The following is a 22,300-nucleotide window of genomic DNA, read 5'->3' on the forward strand; positions in this document are numbered from 1 at the left end:
GGAATATTAGTTTGTCAGTAAAGTCTTAATGTAAAACTAAAGCTTATGTTGCTTAATCTAACTGTGGATTATGAGGGTTCTACCGAGTGCCTCTGGCTCCCATTTCCTGCCCCTTCCCATTGCAGCAATAGGACCTCTGAAGCACGGAATCTGTCACCTGCCCTTGAGGCTGGCCCTGGAGCAGGACGGCTCAATTATTAACCCCAAGCTCAAATCCTTGAATAGAGCCATTCATCAGCTGGGAAAATCAGCTGACTTCATCCTCAGGCTGGTAAAGAGTAATGAAATGGTTTCAGAGAACGACTTGCAGAAAAGACTCACAGAACACACAAAATTTGGATGTCCCCAGAACGAAATCATTTTAACTCCATGCATTTAGCCCTCTGCACCTACGTCAGGTAAGTTGTTTTGGGGGAGATTTTCAGTACAAACTGTCGCCTTGGTGACCTCTTGTAATCTGCAGCGCTGATTAAAAAAGCATTATAATCTGTAATGACTTCCAACGGCTGGCACCCTAAGAATAATGGAAAATACAGTGAACCCCTGCATCCCTGGGATTCCTGAGATGTATTAATTCTGATCAGCTATCAAATTTTAATTGTTTGAAATGCATTCCCAGTAACAAATATGGGCTTATTTATAAAGGTTATAACTTCTATTTAAGTATCATATTGATGCATAAAATATCAACAAATATATCAACAAAATATAAACAAAAATATATTCCCATTTTTACTTATATAGTAACATTTTGTGGGTAGTATTCTGGAGATATTAATGCAACAGCAAATATTTGGAATTCTTACTAAGCCAGTCCTGAATAAAAGCAATTTTGGTGAGGACCTGAAAGTGAGATCAAATAATTCAATCTTGCACCTAAGCTAAATGCTGAGCAAAAAGTCAGAAAAACACCTGCTGGCATATGGAATTTGAATATTACTTGATTAAAAATTGAAATAGGTAATGCCAACGTTGAGGATTCCCATCTGCTCTTTTGGGAAGTATCTATTTGAAACTACTATGGGCAACTATATTTCACTGTACAGTGTCCCAGCTAATGTATGGAAGACATGCAAATAACACCACAAAACATTCTCCAGCTTTAGAATTCTGCAGGAGAAAAAGCCTTCTGATTACTATATATTTTATGGGTAGTAGAGGATGAGCCAGTGTTCTAAAACTTGATACAATCTACACTCCAATAGGAATGTTTGCCATGAAAATACAAATTCTTATACTTAATACAGACTGCATGAACAGTTGCGCTGAAATGATTATGATTACTCAGTGACCTCAGGGCAATATATTCTGCAGCCGTCCCAGATTATTGCAGAGAAAATATGGGTAGTAAAACACAAGTAGATCAAATTTAGGAATGCATGTCACCTTTTGTATCTTGCAGCTCAGTCTCAGAAAACAAATTCTTGCTTACCTGCAGCAAGAGTCACAAAATACAATCATTTTTTTAAGTATTGGATATTTTCCTCATTTTTAGATCCACGTAGGAATTAAATTTCTCTTCTCTTGATAAATTCTTGCTTGTCAAGACTTGTCAAGCAAGCTTCTCACCTCTCTCTTTCACTGAAGTCAGTGAGGCTTAATGGCGTGCTTTAATGTTGGTCTGACCTCTTGCAGGATTACTCATAAGCTGAAATGAAAGTGTGTTGGTGCTGGGGCTCCACTACCCTGCCTTTCAGTCTGGAGCAGTGCAGATGCTGCTGTGTGCAGTCAGGATGCACGCTGCATTGAACACCTTCAGATCAGGTCACAGCTTTCTGGTATGATGTTAAGCTCAGTTCTTCCCACACAGTGTCAAAGCACCCCAGGGTGAAGCCACCCTGGAAGGGGAAGGCACCTCCACCTGTAGCCATTGTTTCCTTAGAGGCTGTTTTGAGAAGCACATATTTTTGTTTGTATCACTTGTCACTTGATTCATAGCAGTAAGGATGCATTTGTCCCATCTTTGTTAGCTCTTTCTACACCATTACATATGTCCAGGTGCTGGCTTTAATGAAGTACTTATGTTTCCATTATGCCCATAATAATGTTAATACTCCAGAATTATATGAAATAAGTGAAAAAGCTGAGATGAAGACAGTGGATTTGGTTATCTCAGGCGATTGATTTTCTTTGTATAATGCTGTCAGTGCTTGAAAGGCTAGGTAGATTAACTGATTCTGCCGAGAACAGGCAGGCTTGTGCTAGCCTTGCATCACATACAATTTTCCACTTTATTAGTAGGACAGCGGAAATTTGTAAGCCTCCAGCTGTGATGTATCTTGCTGTTTTAGAAGACGTGGCTTGATGGGTTGTCTCACTAGCCTGAAATGCTCACTTTTCATTGTGAGCAGAATGTACTTGTTCAGCTATCAATAAAAAGCCTCAAGCAAGTGCATCAAGGTGCCATTTTCACCTTCTCCATTACTGCAGGGAGCTGTGTAGTTTATTAACGATGCCATACATCATGATCTTTCTAGCATCACTGTTATGTGGGCCATGATAAATGCACTTGGGCTTGGTTAGGAAGCTGCAACTGCAAGCAGGAATAGGAGGAGCTAAGAGGCACCAGACATGCAGTGAGTGTCCAGCCAGACAAGTTCACCGCATCGCTGCTGTGCAGCCCTAGTGGTGATGCCAAATCACTGTAAAATCATTGACTTGTCTTCCCCAGAGGGAAGCTGGAGCAACAGCTGAACCTTTCCTTCTCTTCATGAAAGCAGTTGGCTAAAAAGTGCCACTTTCTGCTCTCATCTACTCCATGATCAGTCTACCTAAAACAGCCAACAGTGTTCTCAAATGTCATTGCTTTTTATCATCAGCTATGCATAAGACATGCAAAAGACAAAGAACTAATATATCAAAGATTCATTTCCCAAGTCCTACCAGCTATGTGATCTGAGAAAGATGAAAGGAGTTGATGATATATAATTGAAATGCTGCTTTCACAGAAAAGAATTGTTTCCAGCCCAAATAGGTTTGCACTGTGCTGTGACCATGTGCCTTATCTGTTTGCTGTTTAATTTATGCTGCTGTACTGTATATCAATGCATGTCACAACATTAGAAACCTAAAGTTCTAGGGAGACCATGTAGAAGTTCCTCTCTTTTACAAACAGGAGGAATTTATTTTTGCTTCCATAGTTATTAACACAGTATTTTTTACAAGTTCCTATCGCTAATGTTCTCTTAAGTTTGAAAAGCACACTGGGGAAACTGAGCCAAATTCTAAAGTTGGTTATGCACTACTCCGTAATCTTCCTCCTATTTATCTCCTTCAATGTAGACGCTAATATGCTATTAAGGACTAATATCTATGTATAAACAGAAGAAGAATTAAGTGATATTTACTTTAACATTTACCCATGAACACGGAGATTGTAACAACTGCCTGCAGGACTTTTGCTTAATATAAGCATATGCAAGGAGAAAAATAACAAGACAATAGTATCCTAAATATTACTTAAATTACTAACCTTACATTTATCAAAATGTACGGTTTCCTTTTTACAGTGTTATAAATACAGTGTGTATGAGCCCGCTCATTTCTTACTATGTAGAAATACTAATGGTTTTTAAGCCAATAACTGGTGAGGTTAAACTTTCTACAAGCTCACTTCAAGGAGATGATGGCCACATCATTATTTGTTTGGGAATTTCTATTTGTAAAGCTGTCAGATTATAGCAAGATTTCATCGCCAGTGAAAATGCATAACTTATGGTGGTGGCTATGCTGAAAAAACAGTGTTTTGTAGCTGAGAATAGTGTTATTGTGCTCTTTGCATCTGCTGTAGCTTCCATGGAGATAAATAAGGAGGATTACTTCCAGAGGAAAATACACACCTGGCTGATCTATCAGACATGAATAAACTACTTCTGAGAACAGGAAATGCCAAAGGCAGTTCAAAAGGAGTTATAGATATACATGGCATGTAAGGATCGCCCTGTGGAAGTTAATGCGAGTCAACATCTACAGCGGTCCTGGATGACACATTGATTCAAAATCACACAGTAATTGATGAAATTGGAGAGAATTATCTTCAGGGTCTCTTTTAAATTACTAAGGAAATAATTTAGCTCAAGTCTACTAAATTAACAGTTCTTGCAACATGCAGTGCTTGTCTCCTCATCACTCATGCATTTGAAAAGTACAGCTTTAACTGCATATGCATTCTTAAAACCAGCAAAACATAGAAGATGCCATCTAAAAATTGAACTGCAGTGGTCAGAGCCTCAAAATAGCACTTTTTTTGTGTATTTTTTTTTTTTTTTTTTTTTTTTTTTAACCTTAATGGCTCCTAGGGCTTTCTTCTTATTATTCTATGGTACTGTTTCTGTCCTTAATTTCCCTTCTGTGTTTTTACGTGTATTCTATTAAAGGCTTGCAATTTAGATTGAAATTGCCTGTTAGTAGTTGTTCAAATTGAGGCATTAATCTTCTGTCTGAATTCACATCACACCATGATGTAACGATGCTATACACAAATGATCTTACAACCGAGTTTCCAGACCATAAGAATAACACTACAATATTCCATCAATGGAGGAACCTGGAAAACTAATATCTTTAGGCCAAATGTTCTACTGTTGGGTTTGGGCTGACAGCAAACAGCTGGAAGATTGGAGCTGTCTGTACCTAAATTATGAGGAGCAAGATTATGGAAGTCCAGCTCCTGTGTTTGGCCCAGGGATGCACACTCTGGCACACTTTTCTGATCAGTTTGACAAATACGAGAATAAAAGGTGGGTTCAGATGAAAAAAAGTTGTTGCTTTTTTCCTGCATTATCTCCTTGCTATGTGTTTGACTGTCTTACTGATGAATTATGAGGTTATAAATTATTAGGGAGGTTGTAGTGAGCTGGGGGTCGGCCTCTTCTCTCGTGTCATTAGTGATAGGACCAGGGGGAATGGCTTCAAGCTACGGCAGGGGAGATTCAGGCTGGACATGAGGAAGTATTACTTTTCAGAAAGGGTGGTCAGGCACTGGAATGGATGCCCAGGGAGGTGGTGGAGTCACCGAGCCTGGGGGTGTTCAAGGAAAGGCTGGATGTTGTGTTGAGGGACATGGTTTAGTGGGAGCTATTGGGAATAGGTGAACGGTTGGACTGGATGATCTTTTAGGTCTTTTCCAACCTTGGTGATTCTATGATTCTATGATATTCATAACAGAACAAAAGCAGGCATAAGCACAGACAGGAGGGGAATCTATACAAATATGGTTTTGTGCCCTGAAAATGAATAATGGATCAGAGAACACAGGCTATACAGAGAAAAGGATCTGGGAGTGAAATAAGCAAAAGCTACTCCTTAACATTTCTGAAATTGCAGTTTTGTAGCTCTTCATCTGTTGGTACAGGCTTGAGCAAATAAGAAATCAAGAGATTCCAAGGTGAGTGTATTCTGCTGAACTGATACAAGACTTACCATAAAAGTAAGGTTATATATCAAGAAGTACAGAGAGTATGATAGCTAAAGCATACATTAAGTATGCCAACAGAACATTTAGTGTTATGTTTTAAATCATGTATGTGCTAGATGAGATCGGTTCTTGTAGATGTGTATTTCTGTATGCTTATAGGGGGGAAGAAGACAAGTTACTTGGTTCTGACTTACTTTCAACCACAGCGTATCTATGAAAAATACACGCCAAACCAGTTTAATTAGTAAGTAAGAATAATCACCACTGTATCATTGCTCTTTAGTCTGTCTTTCCCCGCTATTCCTGTATTCAAGGAGCCTTAGCAGACCACGGCAAACTTCAGTGGTGCAGGTGCTTAATCTTTTTATTTCGTGACAGCGAAATGCTGCTCATGCCAGCAGTACATGGGGATGGGAAGTGTGTTTAATGCTTGCTTGTAACAAAAAAATCAAGATCACTTTAGCCTTTCTTTTTTTGAACGGAGGAAAATGCTCATATTAATGTTGATTTGCTGTTCCTGCTGAAGGTGGCAGTGTGGTATCATCCTCAGAAACAGAAACCGCTCTGCTTCAGCAGCTCTCCTTGCTGTGTTCATCCTGGCCTGCTGGCTCACAGTGATTACAGACAGCACTGCACACCCCTGTTGAAAATGGCAGAACTACCTGCAGCGACCATTTAACTCTGAGCTGATTGTGAAAATAGGTGGAGCAATGCATCTACAGTATTGACTAAGTTATGTTTATAGTTAATATTTTATTTCCATGTCAATAGCTTATTTCAGCCAGCAGATTTATATAATTAAGGACTTCCTGGTAGTTATTTACCTATCTCCTTAGCTAATCAGCTCTCTGTATTACTTGAACAGTTCTGCTGTGTTCAAATATTGATCAGTGCTTGGGTAGCTGTCAAAAGTGTTTGTGCATAGTCATATTTGTTTAGCCTTAAACAACGCCCCTAGCAATACTATTACATTTACACACTATACAATCACAGAAGGCATAGGCTGGAAGGGACTTTAAAGGTATCTAGTTCCAACTCCCTGCCATGGGCTGGGTGCTCCTCACCAGACCAGGGGCCATCTGACCCAGCATTGGGCACCCGCAGAGATGGGGCACCCATCGCTCTCTGGGCAGCAATGCCAGGGCCTGACCCCTCTCTGAGCAAAGTCCCCAACCCCTTTGCTCTGTGGTGCTGACAGCACTGTACCTGATGTCACTGCACTGGGAGAGGTCTCTGCTGGAGGACTGCAGATGCCTCAGGCACGAGATCGACTTCACTTGTTGGGGCTTAAGTTCTGCTGGAAAAAATGCTTTGATAAAGCCTTATGTCATTTAAACTAATATGTTAGTAAAATACTTTAATATTTTAATTAAAAAATTTAGTGTTTAGAATGGTTATGATTTTAGGTGATGTGCCCAAAAATCACTTTAACATTTTAAATCAGCATCTCTGTAATAACCCTTTATGAAAATCTCTGGAGATAAAGCTATTTCATTGTATTTGATCTGTAGTACTCTTATTATAGCTTTCATAATGGAAAAAAAAAAAAAAAAAAATCATGCTATCAAAGGTGCCTGAATGGGTTAAGTGACCCTCAGAACGAACTCTGAGGTTTCTGTTTCTGCAGCATGAACACCAGGCTAAATGCGTCATAATTCCATTTTACTGCTTTATCAAGAGAAAAGAATATTTGTTGTGGTGCACATTAAAAAGCAGCTTTGAATAGATAAAGATATAAGTGTTACAATTGGAAAGGTTAACAGCAAAAGGGCAATACAGGAGCATAACAGCACAGATAGAATGGTTACAAAGGAATAGTGCTCACCCATCTCCGAAGATCCAGACTTGTAGAAAAGACTCCACAAGAAAGGTATCTCCCACCAGTTAGCCTTTAAATGAAGTGTAAGAGAGATGTAGCCAGAATCCACCCCTTCCAGTGGAATTGCCTTCACCTGTGCTCCCATGGCTGACTGGTCCTTTCCCCAAGTGCTCAATCAGTGCTTCAGGGTGTGACTCAACAGTTACCATGCAATAAGCAAATCCTGCTGCACACACGGTGGTTAAGTTAGCATTCAATTACCATGATATTTTTTTTAGATATATGAAAAGACTGCATTTTACCCTTCTTATAAATGCTTTATTTGGAAGTTTTCTGCTAATGGCTGCTTAAATTCAGATAGGATAGGAAGTTATTTCACCTGTGACAGTGTCAGCTGTTTTATTTTTACATCAACTCCTTAAAGAAATGATGGTCATATTTGCAGTAAAACTCTTGAAAATACTTCTTAAATTACTTTCCATTCATTTGCTAGGGGGTGAGAGAAGCATCCACTGCTGCTTCCATGGTTTTGGTTGTTCCTTAACTTCCTCAGAAAAACTCTCACTCCAATCTCACCACTGAAGCTGTCTGGTTTTTCCAGACATTGGCCCACCCCATAGGGCCAAATATAACTCAAAACTGTGTGTAAAGGGGGAAGAGTGCTGTGTACTACTTGTTGCTTCTGTTGGTGCTGGCTGGTGACAAGCGTGGAAGAAGTTCTTGCTGCTTGCTCGCGGGACGTGCATTTACAGCAGGAACATATCAGATAGTATTTGTGCATCAAAACATGCAGAGAACATTATTCACACAGGACATCTTTTGGAAGAAGGCACAAACTCAGGAAATATGTCTGGATTAATCTTTCCCTGTCCTTCTGATCCATGCACCGATTGCTTGGCCAACCAACAGCCTGTGGGGCAGCCCTCAGGACAGGACGCTTTTTTTTGTTTAGCATGGAGCTGCCCCAGGATGCTGACCAAACTGCTCCTGGGCTGCTCTGTGCTCTGCCGAGCCTGGGATTAGACCCAAAGAGCAGCAACCATGATTTGTGTCTGTCTGCTAACTCTTCAATGCTCACATGATCTGCCTCAAGCAAGTCTGTATTTGTGTTTCCCTGGGGAATGGCTTGGATCCTGAAGGGATATTTGTGCCTAAGAAGCAGCACAAATCCCCAATAAAAGTGATAAAAGCAGAGTGTTTTAGTGGTGCTGAGGCATGAAATGGCTGTAGACAACCAAGGGAGATACAGGCAAACCAGGAAAGCACTGCACTGGGTGCACTGTCACTGAATATAATCTCACCTCTTCCTCACTCTGAGAAAGCCATGAGTACAGACCTTTGTCTTGTAACAGAAGATCCCAGTACTCCACTGCATCATTTCAGCATGTTGAGAAATTGAAGTCAATAAATGCCCTGAACTAAGAGACTAACAGAGCAGGCGATCAAAACATAGTTTGATCTCAGATTTTTAGTTTTTGCAAAGAATCTCAAATGTTGTAGCAGGAATATTTTTATATAGTCGGTCTCTGAACTGTAATGAACCTTACAGCTTCTAAAAGTTTGAACATTTACCTGCATTCAGTCTGCTTGCTCTCCAGCAGCCCTACAGAAGCACATTAGCACACTTGGTGTCCTGTATGGTGGAGGTGATTTGGCTGCTGTTTGTTTCAAGTTTCCAGCTCTAGCCTGAGTGACCGGATCTTCTTTCACTCTTTTGTTGGATTCTGGCCGGAGTCCCAAATTGCTCTTGAACTCAGACTCTTGAATTGCAGTTGAGGGAGTAAGACCAGGATTCAATGCAATGCCTAAGGCTGCTAACATTGAGATTTTGTATTGGACAGTTTATTTTGTTGCTTGTCTTCTGTTTTGTTTTCTTTTTTTTTTAAAGCCATCTTAACAGCTCACTGGAGGGTAAGGTAGTTTTGTAGATTTCATTATTAAAAGGGTGACTGAAGGAAGGGCTCAAGGAAGAAAGTTTCATAAAGAATAGCTAGGTTTGTAAGTTTGTGAGGATGAAAAACAGAAAACTACATGGAAAGAGATACTGAAATGGGAGTAAGAAGCTAAGTAAAAGATTGCTGAACAGAACAGGGTGAGTCTGGAGAGGTGATATTACTAGTGAAGGGATTTTTCCTTCCCTCCTGTAAATTGACAGTAGTGGTCAGCTCTCCTTATTAGACTGATGTTGAGGAGTGGATAACAAATATCCAACTTCCATTAGAAAGAGGTGATGAAAATTGCCTGGAAGAATTCCAGCAGAATTCTTTTATCAGGAGACTTGTACAGATGCGTGTTTAAAAATACATAAAAGGAAAAAATAGATGTTCAGAATAAATACCACATTCCTGCATTTTGCCTTTCCTGTGCCCAGAGCAGTCAGCTGGGAATAGGGTCAATCTGCAGAATTTTAGGATTCATGCCTTGGAGTTAAAAAGGAGGAGTGAAAAAAAAATGAAAATAAATCAGCAGCTGCAATTCTGTCTCTTTCAACAAAAGAATTAATTACTAATGAGAATCACAAGAGTATATTCTGTAGTTTGAACAAGTTCAGTTATTAGAGCACAGGCAAATATTCTAAAAACTAAATAAAGAGTCTAAATGTTAGCTTTCTGCCAGTGACCATCTTTTCATCCAAGTAGCTTTTAAACATATTTTTGTATGTAAATGTTGCTGCATAAGAAACAGAAACAACAGTCCTTACAAATGAGCACATTCTGCAGTAGATCTTCAGCTTGTCACTGCTGTCCTTTACTGCTATCATTACTATATTTTAAGAGATAAGTATGTTTGATATATGTAAAATGATTGCCAGATCTCAGTTATAGGCAGTCATTTAGAGCAGTGATGATAGACTAGTACATAAATCATGCAGTGCTTTGATTAGAGTACTGTAAATGCTGTCATCTTTAACTTAGTCTTATAGGCTACATCTGGGAACAATTTCACGCAATGTTGTTGTTATTACCACCATTCTAAAGTAAAGCCAGCCTTCGTGCTTAAACATAGTTTAGCAGCATATCATTTAGAATTTTTGAAAGATAAGAACACACCAGTTGTACCGTGACAGCTGCCCTAAGTCTTCTCCAGATAAAAGAGATGTGAAAAATGTGGATGAAAAAGCCTAATGTAAAAGTAAGAACAAATATTTTTACTAGAGAAAATGAGGTATAGTAGGAAGTGAGTAGTTATAGGAGAAAGAACAAGAAACAGGAAAGGAGCAGGAGCAATAGAAAATTTAAAAAACAGAAAAAAAGTGAATGCTAAGGGAGTGTGGTGAAGGAAAGCTATGTGAGAAAAGAGCAACGCATTGAGGTTGGCTGTACATGTGTTTGTATGCTCCATTGTAGCCCTCGTCAGGTATTCTGCGAGCTTTGTAAGAGATTTGTAAGTTTAAATGAAAGTGTGCTTTGGGAAAATGCGTTTTCCAATTTCATAATGCTAAGCAAGCCTCTGTCACAGTGGTAGGTAACACTTTTCCCCCAATTCCAGACTGTTCTTTGAAACAGAGTATAAAAAAATGAAAAGCATTGAGAGCAACAGAGAAGCCGAATAGGCTGTGGCTGATCTGCCAGCACTTGGAGGAAAAAACATTTTTCCCTGCCACAAAGAACCCTATTGTTCCTATGTTAAATACTTAAATTTGCCTGCATTTAAATCAGGCTGTCTAAAACTCTGTTTCCTTCCTATGGTAAAGCATGTGCCAGTTACTGGGGCGGCGTACAGTGGCACAGCTTCAGGGATATGCGTTGGATATCAATGACAAATAAAGTTGGTCTGGTAAATCTTATTAATGGATCTTCAGTGCACCTGCTTTCATATATAGCCTTTGTCACTAAGTGTTCAAGCTCAATTTCATTTGCTATACACGTTTAGAGAAGTTACACTACATGATGCTTGCCTATCTCCCCAGCATGGCATCAAACCAGGGAGGGGCAAAGATCTCAAGCAACACAAGAGGAGTTCTACTTTATTTAGGAGAAATTAAACTGCTATTAATATAATAAAGCTGTTATTAACAGCTTTCACACAGTTTTTAGTCATTTCTTTGTACAGTCCCACGTAAACACACGGACACACTTCCACTCACTATCCAGTGAGGAGATAGGAAGGGCTGGCATGCTGCTGTGCTTGCTCCAGCAGGCCAGTTTGGCACAATCATAATAGAAGAAACCAAGGAGAGAATGGGGAGTACTGTCAGCACACAAATATGATTCTGAGGGGAGAATTAATGTGGGGTTTTCTTCTAACAGCATTCTTTAACTGAGACTGCTGGTGCCTGTGACTGAAGCCTGATGGCTTTCAGCTATAAGGTTGGTTCCACCAACCAGTGTGGAACCCCTGAGAAATTGCTGCGCTCCACCCAGACTCAGACTGGCATTTTCAGCTCTCAGATTGCAAATTCAGCATGAAAACAGTGGAAATGAAGTGGGTAACTCAGTTTTTGTGGAGTTAGGTTTCAGTTTGTAATGACGAAATGCTTAAAATTCTTTTACATCCTTGCACACCTATATAGCTTTTTTTGTTCACGGGGAACATAAGTCTGAAAAGAAAAAAACAAAACATTTCAGAGTAATATAGTCAAAGAGTACTATGGTTTAGCCCATAAGAGGATGAAACATCTGAAATCTCTGAAGCGTACTGACCTGGTATATTTTTGTACTGTGTGGTATTGTTGCTTGGAGAAGTTCCTTGATGCTAAAAATATCATTTCTACACTGTTTTCTATCTCCAAGGTTACTAAATCTTTCTAACCTAAGCATAATTAGGATTATACCTACAGTATGTATTTTTAGCATGCTTGATTTTTTTGTGTGCTGCAATGTTATTCTAGCAGACGTAGCTGAGTTCAGGGATGTCTGTGCTGTGTAAGAGAGAAGAGGAGGGAAGAAGTCCATTCTGGACTCCCAGAACAACTCTCTCAGCTGAAAGCTGTGGGAGAGAAATTTTGCATGATGACCAAAGGGTCTTTAAAGACCAGTTATCCATTTAGTGAAGGAAGCTTAAAACTTAAACCTAGATTTCAGATTGTGAAATTTGATATTCCCTAATGGGCTTGAAACTAGGACTATTTGTTGTTTTTACCATTGTTTTTCTCACTTAAAAGTCTCTTAAGAAATGGACTAAACCCCATAAATTCCTGTTTGCTTGCAAGTGACTGCTTTTGAATGCTAGCAGCCGTTCTGCTGCTGCTTCCAGCAGCACTACCAAGAGCTGAGCCAGGAGGTGGCAGCTGCTGCCTTGCCTGTGGTGCTACATCCCTTCCTGGCCAGTGCTGCTTGACCCTGCTCCAGCAATGCCACTACCCACCTACCTGTCCTGTCACCCCAACAGCGCGAGCTTTTTATTTGCTGAATGCAATTGCTGTTTTAGGGTGGAATAATGGCTGGAAATATCACCAGCAGAATTTGCACAGGTGGTTAGTTTCTTCATCCAAGCACAGAAAGCACACGTGGGTAAGAACAGCACTGTACAAATAAGGTCGTGCCTACACATGAGAGCTGAATGTAATTTCTAACTGACTGTGTTAATGTACCAAACTTGGGAGGCAAAATCCCTAAAAGTGAGTTGTGCAGGAAGTTTTGAAAGGTGACAATACACGTGGCCATTTGAACTGGATACCCAGTGGGAGACGTATTGATAGAAGAAACGAGATGAGTGATGCCTCCTGCATGCTGAATGAGAAAATCTGTGCTTGGGTGTACAGGACAGCTCAAGGAGAGACAGGTGAGCGTGATTTGAAATGGTACAGGTGAATTTAGTAAGGAGGCAGGTCTGGTCATTCATTGTGGGTATAAATTAGATACGGAACAGATATCACTTGGAGTTGGTGATAAGGAATAAAAAGGAAATCAACCAATACAACTAATAGAAATAGAAGGGCTAGAAAGTTATTTCTGTCATTTGTCTTTGGACCCTGAATTGATTCTGCTTTGTATATATGCACAAATTCTGTAGTTCATAAAATTACAAATTAGGCTGTAAGTTTAGAATTAAAGCTGAGGCTTCACACAGCTGGAAATCTTCAAGCCTTAACCTTTTTCTGCCAAAGTTGTAAATCAAGGCAAGTACATAGAAAGTTGCTTGTTTTAAACATTATAGCTACTTAATTCTTTCTGCTAATTCAAAGAGGATTGGAATGGGATGAAGAAATTACGTAAACATGAAGTACTTGTACCTGTGGAGGTAATAACTGCCCATCATCAGTGAAAGAAGATGTAGCATTTTCTAAAATCCAGGGCTACTTTGCAGTCTGTCCATTTCCTTCCTATTTTTATTGGTCTGCTGAAGTGCAAAACTGAAGAAAACAGCACATGAAACCTCCCAGAGACTAAGTAAGGTGACCACACTGAAACGTTTGTATCCAAGGCACATATAAATTCACATGGAGAAAAAGCGCAGCGCAAATCTGAAAGCAAGACTGAAAATATCTGAGAACTCGCATTTCTAGAGACAGTTTCTCTGTGGTTTTATCATGCAGTAACTCAGAACAGACGTACTGCCATCAGGTGAGGTGTACGGAAGGCAGCAGGTTCTACAGTTGTGAAGATCTAGTGAGTCCCTTTTGGAATAAGGTAGTAAATGGTCCAACATAAACTGATGACTACCGATTTCACATTGCAAAGCCTACTTTAAATAGCTCTGTTGGAAAGAAGAATATTTTCTGCCTCTAGAACATGGCAGAGCAGGTGGGCTGATATATCATGGGTATATTTATGGCTAACAAACATATGCAAATTAAAGATGGTCAGGATTCTTATGGTATCTCCCTTTATGACACTCTTCAGATAGTCCTTCTGGATGGATGCAGTCAACTTTGCTTTGGCTGTTGACTGGGTGACATCTGATGGACAACGTGTCTGTGTTACAACTGGTCTTCCTCTGCAGATGCTCACTTAATAAAGAACAAATCACTCAACAGAGGGTGAGTGGGTAGTCAGGCTGAATTCAGACATTAAAAAAAAATAACTTAAAGTTATTCCTTTTCATTTTATGCATGTTTTCTGCATTCTGTGTACTTTTATCTGAAAAAAAAATACTGGAATTGAGTGACTTAATCTGATCTAAATATACATGGTTCATTTTTGAAAATAGCTGCTTTGGGTTACTTTAATATTAATCTTTGTCTTGGCTACCAATGTGTAGCATGATAATCTTTGTTTTATTAAATCTTAATTGAGGTTTGGTCATGAAATCACACAGAGGAGCAGATAAGAAGACTATTTTCTTTCTTCTATCTTAAGATAGTAATTATTCAACACATGAATGCCACTGCTAGTTTACTTTCCTTAGTTTCACTCTGCAATTGATGTTTTGAAGGTATTGTGAAGTTCTACATGCTAAACAGGGCAACTAATGTTCACTGTCTTCCTATATCTATTCATGATGTATTTACTACTGACTCCTGATTCACTCTTTTTTTCTTTTTCTTGGTCTATATTCTTGGGCCTTTGAGAATTTTTGTTGTTGTTGTTAATTTCTTACTCTGTTTAAGTTTTACTGATTTCACTTCACAGACATCCTTTCTTCAAGGTGTTACTGGCCTAATGCTATCAAAAGAGAGACTTAGGAAATTAAGGCAGTTGGTGATGGTTCCTGAGAGCGATGTCACACGTGGCCAAAGAGAGCTCCCTCCTGTGGGAACACTGGAAGGTTTTTGCCTTCATTTTATCAGATTGTCTGCTACTTCTGTCAGATAAAACAATAGGAAGATACTAAAAGATGCAAATGATGAGAATAAGAGATCTAACTATTCAGGAATGTCCCAACACAAGCGTATTTGCTCAAAATCAGTGATATTACTTCATGCCTCATTATCTCAAAGAGAAAGCAATAGCTCAGTTGCCAGTAGGGGAATTCTGATACCTTGTATTAATATGATGGTTAATGGTTTGAGAAGCAGACTTATAGGCCAGGATGCTGCCAGTGTTGTTTGGGACCATGATGGTTTTTATTAAAATTGACAAGTAAATTGCTCTGTAGTTCAGTTCAGAACATTTACAGCTGACATGGGTAAAATCAGGTGTATTAAATAACCTGAGCAGAAAGAGCAACTGTTTCGTTGCAACTAATGACCCTGTTCATTAATGGGGTTTTAATGAACCCTGTGTCATGTTAACATTTTCAAACACTTTTTTTTTTTAATTAAGCTGTAGAATTTATGAAATGAATTATTTTTACTTTTACTACGTTTATGTAAATTTGTAAAGTGAAATGAAGGTGGCGATTGGATCTTTAATCATATGATATAACAGCACTGAAGGTATGATGAGCCTATAGAGTATAGTATTGCAGGCCTGTCATGGAGTTAAATCATTTGCTGATGAATGTGTAAACCACGTTGGCAGTTAGAGAGCAGACCTTTGGTACTGCACCTTCAAAATATTTCAGTGCTCATCAATCATATTGCTTCTGTTATCCAGAGGCTGCATGAGAAAATCTCTTTGTATGTTTTACTGAAGCTTCATGGATTTCTAACTATAAGGATGATAACTTATTTTGTTTATTTGGTGTAAATACAATTTGCATTAAACGGCTTTGCTGTTCAGAGAAACATAATGAACAAATTAATTAGTAAAGTGACTGAGTTCTACATATAAATGTAGGAACTCTTTTTTTCTTTTCTTTTTTTTTTTTTAAACACCAGTTTCAATGAACATCACTTCCTCTATTATCAGTATTATGGGCATCACTCACAAACAGTAGGCAGGTAAGTAAGGTCTGAGCACTATGATCCCCGTACCACAAAAAGTTGAAATGGGCAAAAGCTACAGAATGTGAACAGGGCTGGAGAAGGATGCAGTCAGAAAAGGTGATGACAGGGCAGAATTTGAGTAACAAGTTGGGTATTTTTATGTGTTGCACTTCAAAGAAAAATAGCTTCAGGATTACTGAGGAAATTACATTAAAATGGAAGAGGAACCAGCAATACAGATATGGCCTGGAGAAAGAAGCAGCAAAGAAATGAAAGAGACATGTAGAGTTGGATGATAGAGGAAGCAGCAATACTTACTGATGCTTTTTAAAAAACAGGAGACAAAAATGCAGTAGAAAAGGTGTTATCCTAAAGGTGATACACAGGTCCTGGGTGATGAGATCTGTGAGTGTAAGTGACAGCACAGTGATATCCTCTGAGAAGATGATTATAGATATTTAAACCAAGACAAGGAACTATAGTAAAAGAAAGACACATCATCCCTATAAATTATGTGATTCATAAAGCTAATGCTGAGGAGCTTGTAGGTGAAGGTCATGTTATCTTCTTACCTAAATTACAAAAGCAGTTTTTCCTTTCTCCATTACCTCCATTTTTTAAAAATAAATTTGAGTGCAGATAGTGACTTATCACAGAGCTTGTTGCTTCTTGTCTGTCTCTTTAGAAGTCATCCAAGAGATTTGCTCTTCACAAAGGAGATGTTTGGGGTATCCAAATTAAGCATTCAGACATCGCCTATTGCCAGGGCGATGTGAGGAGGACTTGATCTATGTGTTGTGAAAACTGCCGTGTCTGGGGTGATTGCAACATGGGATGTGCGAGCCAAGAAGTCTCAAAGCAGAGAGGGATAAGGAGGGACATACCTTTTGGCACATGCAGTGTTTTTGGCTGTTTGCCTTTCTGTTCCTCTTCTCTGCCTTTCTTTCCAAATGAAAGCCACCTGAATCACTCAAAATGGCCTCTCTTTGTAAGGAATTCTGCTCCCTCTGGTCCCACCAATTTAAAGCATTCCTGTCTTTCTGGAGACCTTTACTACTTATCTGTCTGACTCACAGATACTGGGAGTGGAGGGCTGTGTACCTTCTGTGTTACTTCCCAGGGCTGCTGCTTTAGCTGCTGGTGCTGAGTTGAACCAGCACACCAACACTAGAAGCCTGGGAAAGCAGAGGGGTGTTCAGCCAAACTCTGTTAAGGCCAGTGTTTACACAGATTTTCTTGAAGCTGCCATTCCTCTCTTCCTAAAACATTTGGATGTTGTCATCTAAATATATACCCCAGGGCTAAGCAAACAAGCACAAGGACTTGAGTGCTGTTCTTGAGTGGTGATGGGATGGCCTGAAGTATTTTAGATCTTTTCATAACAGTTCTTTCTGCAGAAACAAGCTACTTGTCTTTCTAATGCTGGCACATCTGTTCCCAGGCCTCTGATTTTTCTTTCCTATGGTTGTGTTGTTCTCCCATCCTAAAATGGGATTCCAGTGTCAGTGATGGTTCCTTCTGTTTCCTGCTGAAAACTGAGACAAAGTGTCCCAGAGCTCACTTTTACTCCTTTTGAGTCCCAAAGGCAGTATAGCTCATCTTTAATGCAGCAAACTTGAGACATCTATGAAGATATTTAGTATTTTTAGATACATACGCTTGTTTAAATGTAGAGATAACTAAGACTAAGATCTTAGTGTGGTTGGGAAGAAGATGGGTATTTAAGATGTGTTTTGTTCCTCCAGAATTGCACAGGATACTTGTGTTATGACAGAGGAACAGAAGAGTGGCACTCATCTCTTGCTTTGCTATACTTAACCCCTGCTCAAGATGTGTGGAAATTACATCCTGATCTCTTGGTTTCCTCTTTTTTATTTCTGTTTTCAAGCTTCCTCCTCACACTGTCTGCAAACTTATCTGAGCACAAATGCCTGACTCTAGGACTGCTTTCTTGTGTTGTTTTCTTAATGAAAATGACTGGCACAGAGCCTGCTGTTCCTTACTGCTAGCTTGTGGCCTGCAGTCAGAAGGCTGCCCAAAGGCAAGAGGATTAGAGGGGCTGTGAAGGTCTGTGCCCATCTGCGGCTTCCAAGCCCCAGCAGCAGCCTGCAGGGCCCAGCACCTCCTGTCTCTCCTCTCAGAAGAAGCTCTCTAGAAGCTGGTGGTGGGCAGCTGGGTAGGGCAGCATGTCCACATGTCACAGCCAAGGAGCAGGAAGGAGAGTCAGTCAAAGCAATGCTCCAGAGGAGCAGGAACCAGTAAAGGCACAGTGGTAGTGGTGGACTATGCCCTGATGACTGTACCCTCTGAGCAGTCAGCAGGGAAACACACAAGGACAGGAAGAGCCTTGGGGAGCTGCCATTCCTTGAGGAGGAAGTGAAAAAGCGGGGGCAGCTGGGGCAGATGGCAACTCCCTTTGGCATGAGGGGCTGTTATGCCCAAAGTGGGGTTGGGGACCCAAGGTGGGTTGTCAGGAAAGGGCCTAAACATGAGGAGCTGAGACCTATCTGGTGCCAGCCCATGTTTTTCATTTGGGCAAGAGGTGGGCAGCAGGTCGGTGGGGTCCCTTGAGGCTTCCCAGCAGGTAACTGATAACTGGCTCCTTACTGAAGCTCCCCACGGTGTGCATAGAGGTGTGAGCTCTTTCTAAGGTGCAGGCACAGCAGGTGGCTAGGAACTATTGCAAGTCTCCTCTTGCTCCAAGCTCACACACAAAGATGGGTCTCTCAGCACGGGACGGTTCCCTCCGTGCACCTCACTTCTACAGAGCAAAATCTGCTCAGTGCTCCAAGACCTGAAAGACTGACATAACGCTTTCTTTCGGCAGCCAAAATGACCTCATCCCCTCTCGGAGCCAGCGATGCGATCCTGCTTCAGAGCGCAGCCCCCGCAGGTAGGCACCATCGGGACCTCTGACCGGCGGGGGACCCCGCGGCAGCGATAGCGGGGTGGCTGCGAGGAAACCCCCGCTGTGAGGAGAGCGGGAGATCAGCCTCTGAGTCAGAGAGATTGTGCCGTGTAAACTAACCCCTCCCACTGCTATGGACCACTGTAGCGCCCATTTTCACATGAGCACCTCTCGCTAAGGCGGCTCAGAGCCGGTAGAGGCTGAGAAAGGAAGAGGGAAAGAGAGAGACGGGGAGGAGGGAGCGAGCACCGGCACTGATGGACGAGCCAAAGGGTAAGGACGGAGCGTCCTGTGGGCGCTGGAAGCGGCGCTGAGGGAGGCAGGCAGCTCCGTGCCGGCATCGCGCTGGAGGAGGCTGTGCTCGACGAGCTCGTGCACGTTTGCCAGCCGAGAGCGGGCTGCGGCGTCCCCGCCTGCCTGCCTTCCCTCCCTCCTGCCCCGGAGGCTGCGCGGGGTCCTCCGGGCTGGCTGTGGGCGGGCGGGGGACCCCCGGAGACACAGCCGAGCGGCGCGTGCCTGCGCTTTGCAGAAGTTTGGCTCCGTCAGTGCGGAGGATTCCCTTCCTGGCGCTGCGGGGGAAGAGGCGGCGGGGCCGGCGGGGGCTCCCTGGTGCAGCCTGGCGCTGCTCGCAGCGAGCTTCGCGGCGCGGGGAAGGGCGCTGGAAGCCAGAAAAAGCCTAAAGGTGGTGGAAGGCGCTAGCTCGGAGGTGGGGAGAATCGCTGTGCTGTGCTGGGGGCTCTCTGGGCTCGGGCTCAGAGCGAGAACCGGTTCGGGAGAGGGAGGAAGAGGAGGATTCCCCTCCGAGAAGCCTTCTCGCCTTACTGCAGCCCCAGGCAGCGGTTAGCTGAAGATGCTTATTGCATAGTTATTGATTTGAACTCTTGTCCCAGGGCTTGCCTTTTGTAATCAGCCGCTTTGTTGCGCGTAGCATGAAGCACAGCAGCGCTAGTGGCACTTAACGTTTGGCAGAAACATTTTCTAGCTTAAAATCTGCTTTAGTCTATCTGGATGGCTTACACTATTTACAGCAACTTCTGCGGCACGGGCTGTCTTTCTGTACTGCTGACAGCACGGGGCTCTTTGTGTGGGGCTTTTAAAACAAAGCCGAAGCACAGACATGCAGGCAAGTAGCAAACGCATAAGGATCTGGGCAGAAACTTAGCTACTGAGCTGAGCTAGATGCTTAGGGGCAGCAGTTTGCACTAGTTTGATAGCTTCTTGTCCAGAAGGCTCTCATCAGTGTTACAGCAGGGAATCAAAAGATGATTCAGTTTTTCTATAAATAAATAAAAAGGCCAACTAGTCCTCTCCGTGTTTTGAATGTCACAGACTGCAATTAATTGTTTTTTGAGTGGAAGAAATGTTTTCTCAGTCTAATGCACTTCAAGTTGTAAAGCATAGGCTGGTGGAAGTGGGAGGTTAGCTCATTAATCTGTGCAGTCAGGAGTGAAGGTAGACCTGCTTTCTGCCTGTTTTGTGTATAGGGGCTGTAACAGGCTTGAAACGCTACTCCTCATCTGAAGGAAACCCGTACGTTTAATACAGATACTATCAGCTCTGCGTTGAAATGTGGGTCAGTATGCTAGCATGGCCAAGGAAGAAATTCTCCTTGGGGTGCTACAGAGCAGCAGATTGTATCAGTGGTCAGCATGAATAACTTCTTGTGCACAAAGTGTAACAGTCAATGAATAAATAAACAAATGTTGCTGTGGGGACCTTCAGTCTGGGGAAAATATGGCACTGATATCATGCAGGCAGCAGTGAAGTTCAGTCGATCTAAAATCAGTAGAATCGGGCATAGAAGGTACTGAACTGAGCAAGAGGTAGTAACTGTTGTAGAATTCTACGAAATTGTTCCAAAAATAATGCCTCCTATTTATTTCCATGGAAACTACAACAAAGAGCACAATAACACTATTTGATAAAGCAGATATTCGGCTACAAAACACTAATTTGCAACATAGTCACCACCATTAGCAATGCATTTTTGCCAGCCACGACCAATAGTCTGCATGCCAGGCTAGGAAACATCTGCATAGCCATCTGGAACACGGCTTGTCTTTCACCTTGCTGTCTGTTGCCACTGCTGAAACACACCTCCCACCACCTCACTGTGCTCACATCCACTGTTTGATCTCCATAAACGTTCAGCAGTGGTCAATGAATATCAATGGGTGCCATTTTTTCTGCATGGAGGAATTCAGTATGCATCTCCATGTCAGACAGCATTGTGTCAGACTCCCCTTCTGCTGCCATCTGTCACACAAATGGTGAGAAGTTTCAACCTCTACTGACGCATCACCAAAATCCGCCTCTGATGTGGTGGGCCAACATAATGAAATAGGAGGCATTACTTTCAGAACAGCTTATAGAGATGATGACTTAATTGCTGCTGTCAGGTGACTGCTTTCTATGGACCGATGATTGTTCCAGCATGGAGCAGTGTAAATTAAGAGCTGAGGGAAAGAATGTAAAGGAATGTCAATAATGGCTGCAAGTTCAAAGAATATGAACTGAATAGCACTCCAGAAACAAAAATGAGGATGACTTTGGCCAGCTCTGTGGGGGCACTGAAGGAGGCAAACAGAAGTTGAAACAAGTAAATACAAAGTGAAGAGAGGAAATGGAGAACACGTGATACCACGTACTGGCTGTGAATTGTGGGAGATTAGATTTTTCCCTGACATGTTGGCACTTTGTCTAAATTAAGTTAGTGGGAACCAGCACAATTCAAAGGAAGTGTTCTGTGTTGTAGAAACAAGATAATGTGTATGTAGCAACTCCGTAATCATTTTGGAAGTAGAAAGGGTAAGATTGTAAAGATGATGCAGGAAAAAAAAGCACAGTAGTTTCTGTTAAATGTTTTCCCACATTTTGAAGAAGAATGAATTTTGGTATAAAGGAACATTTCATGTAATGTTATAACTAAGTAGCTTGTTTTGTTAGATTAAGATTCGTGGGGGAAATAAAGTTTTATAACAATTTGAGATTAAATGCTCCAATTGGTTAGAATATTTATGCTCATTGATGCTAATTTTCAACAAACATTAGTGAAATCACTGACAGTGGGAAAGATAGAATATCCTAGGGAACTGTTATCAATTTATTTTAACATCAGTGGTAAGTTGTTGGAGAATCCTCCTGTCTGATCAAGTCTTAATGGTTGGTTATGGAGTATGAAACTTCCCAGAAAAGCCTTCAGAATAATGTTATTATAGAAATGGATAATGCTGGCAAAAATAACAGGAACTAAAGAACCAGATAGGAAATTGCTCATCCCAGATGGGAGCAAACTTGTACGTTCATGTGGTTCCTTCAAGCAAGTATTAATCTGTGTCCTAAAATGGAGATAGTCCTACTTACAAGACTAGGATTGTGTTCCCTTTGGTTTGAAACACAGTGGCTGGTGAATCTGTTTACAGAGAGGAAAGCACTCCCGAGTACTCTTGCAAGTACCACAGTATT

General features: G+C 41.3%; 1 protein-coding gene across 3 annotated transcripts in view; it reads left to right on the top strand.

The window, feature by feature from the left end:
• The first annotated feature begins 18,303 nt into the window (after nucleotides 1-18,303).
• Nucleotides 18,304-22,300, top strand: part of ENTPD1 (ectonucleoside triphosphate diphosphohydrolase 1) — a 32,373-nt gene continuing 28,376 nt past the window's right edge. The window contains exons 1-2 of one of the 3 annotated variants that reach the window (XM_048945070.1): nucleotides 18,304-18,389; nucleotides 18,755-18,820. In XM_048945070.1, the coding sequence (XP_048801027.1) occupies nucleotides 18,362-18,389; nucleotides 18,755-18,820 (94 nt within the window). In that variant the 5' untranslated portion in view covers nucleotides 18,304-18,361. Of the gene's footprint in view, nucleotides 18,390-18,754; nucleotides 18,821-18,940; nucleotides 19,109-19,178; nucleotides 19,542-22,300 lie in introns of those variants that run through there. The other 2 variants (XM_048945072.1, XM_048945073.1) reach the window with 2 other exon arrangements.

The sequence above is a fragment of the Lagopus muta genome, chromosome 5, assembly GCF_023343835.1.
Source record: "Lagopus muta isolate bLagMut1 chromosome 5, bLagMut1 primary, whole genome shotgun sequence".
In the NCBI taxonomy this organism is placed as follows: domain Eukaryota; kingdom Metazoa; phylum Chordata; class Aves; order Galliformes; family Phasianidae; genus Lagopus; species Lagopus muta.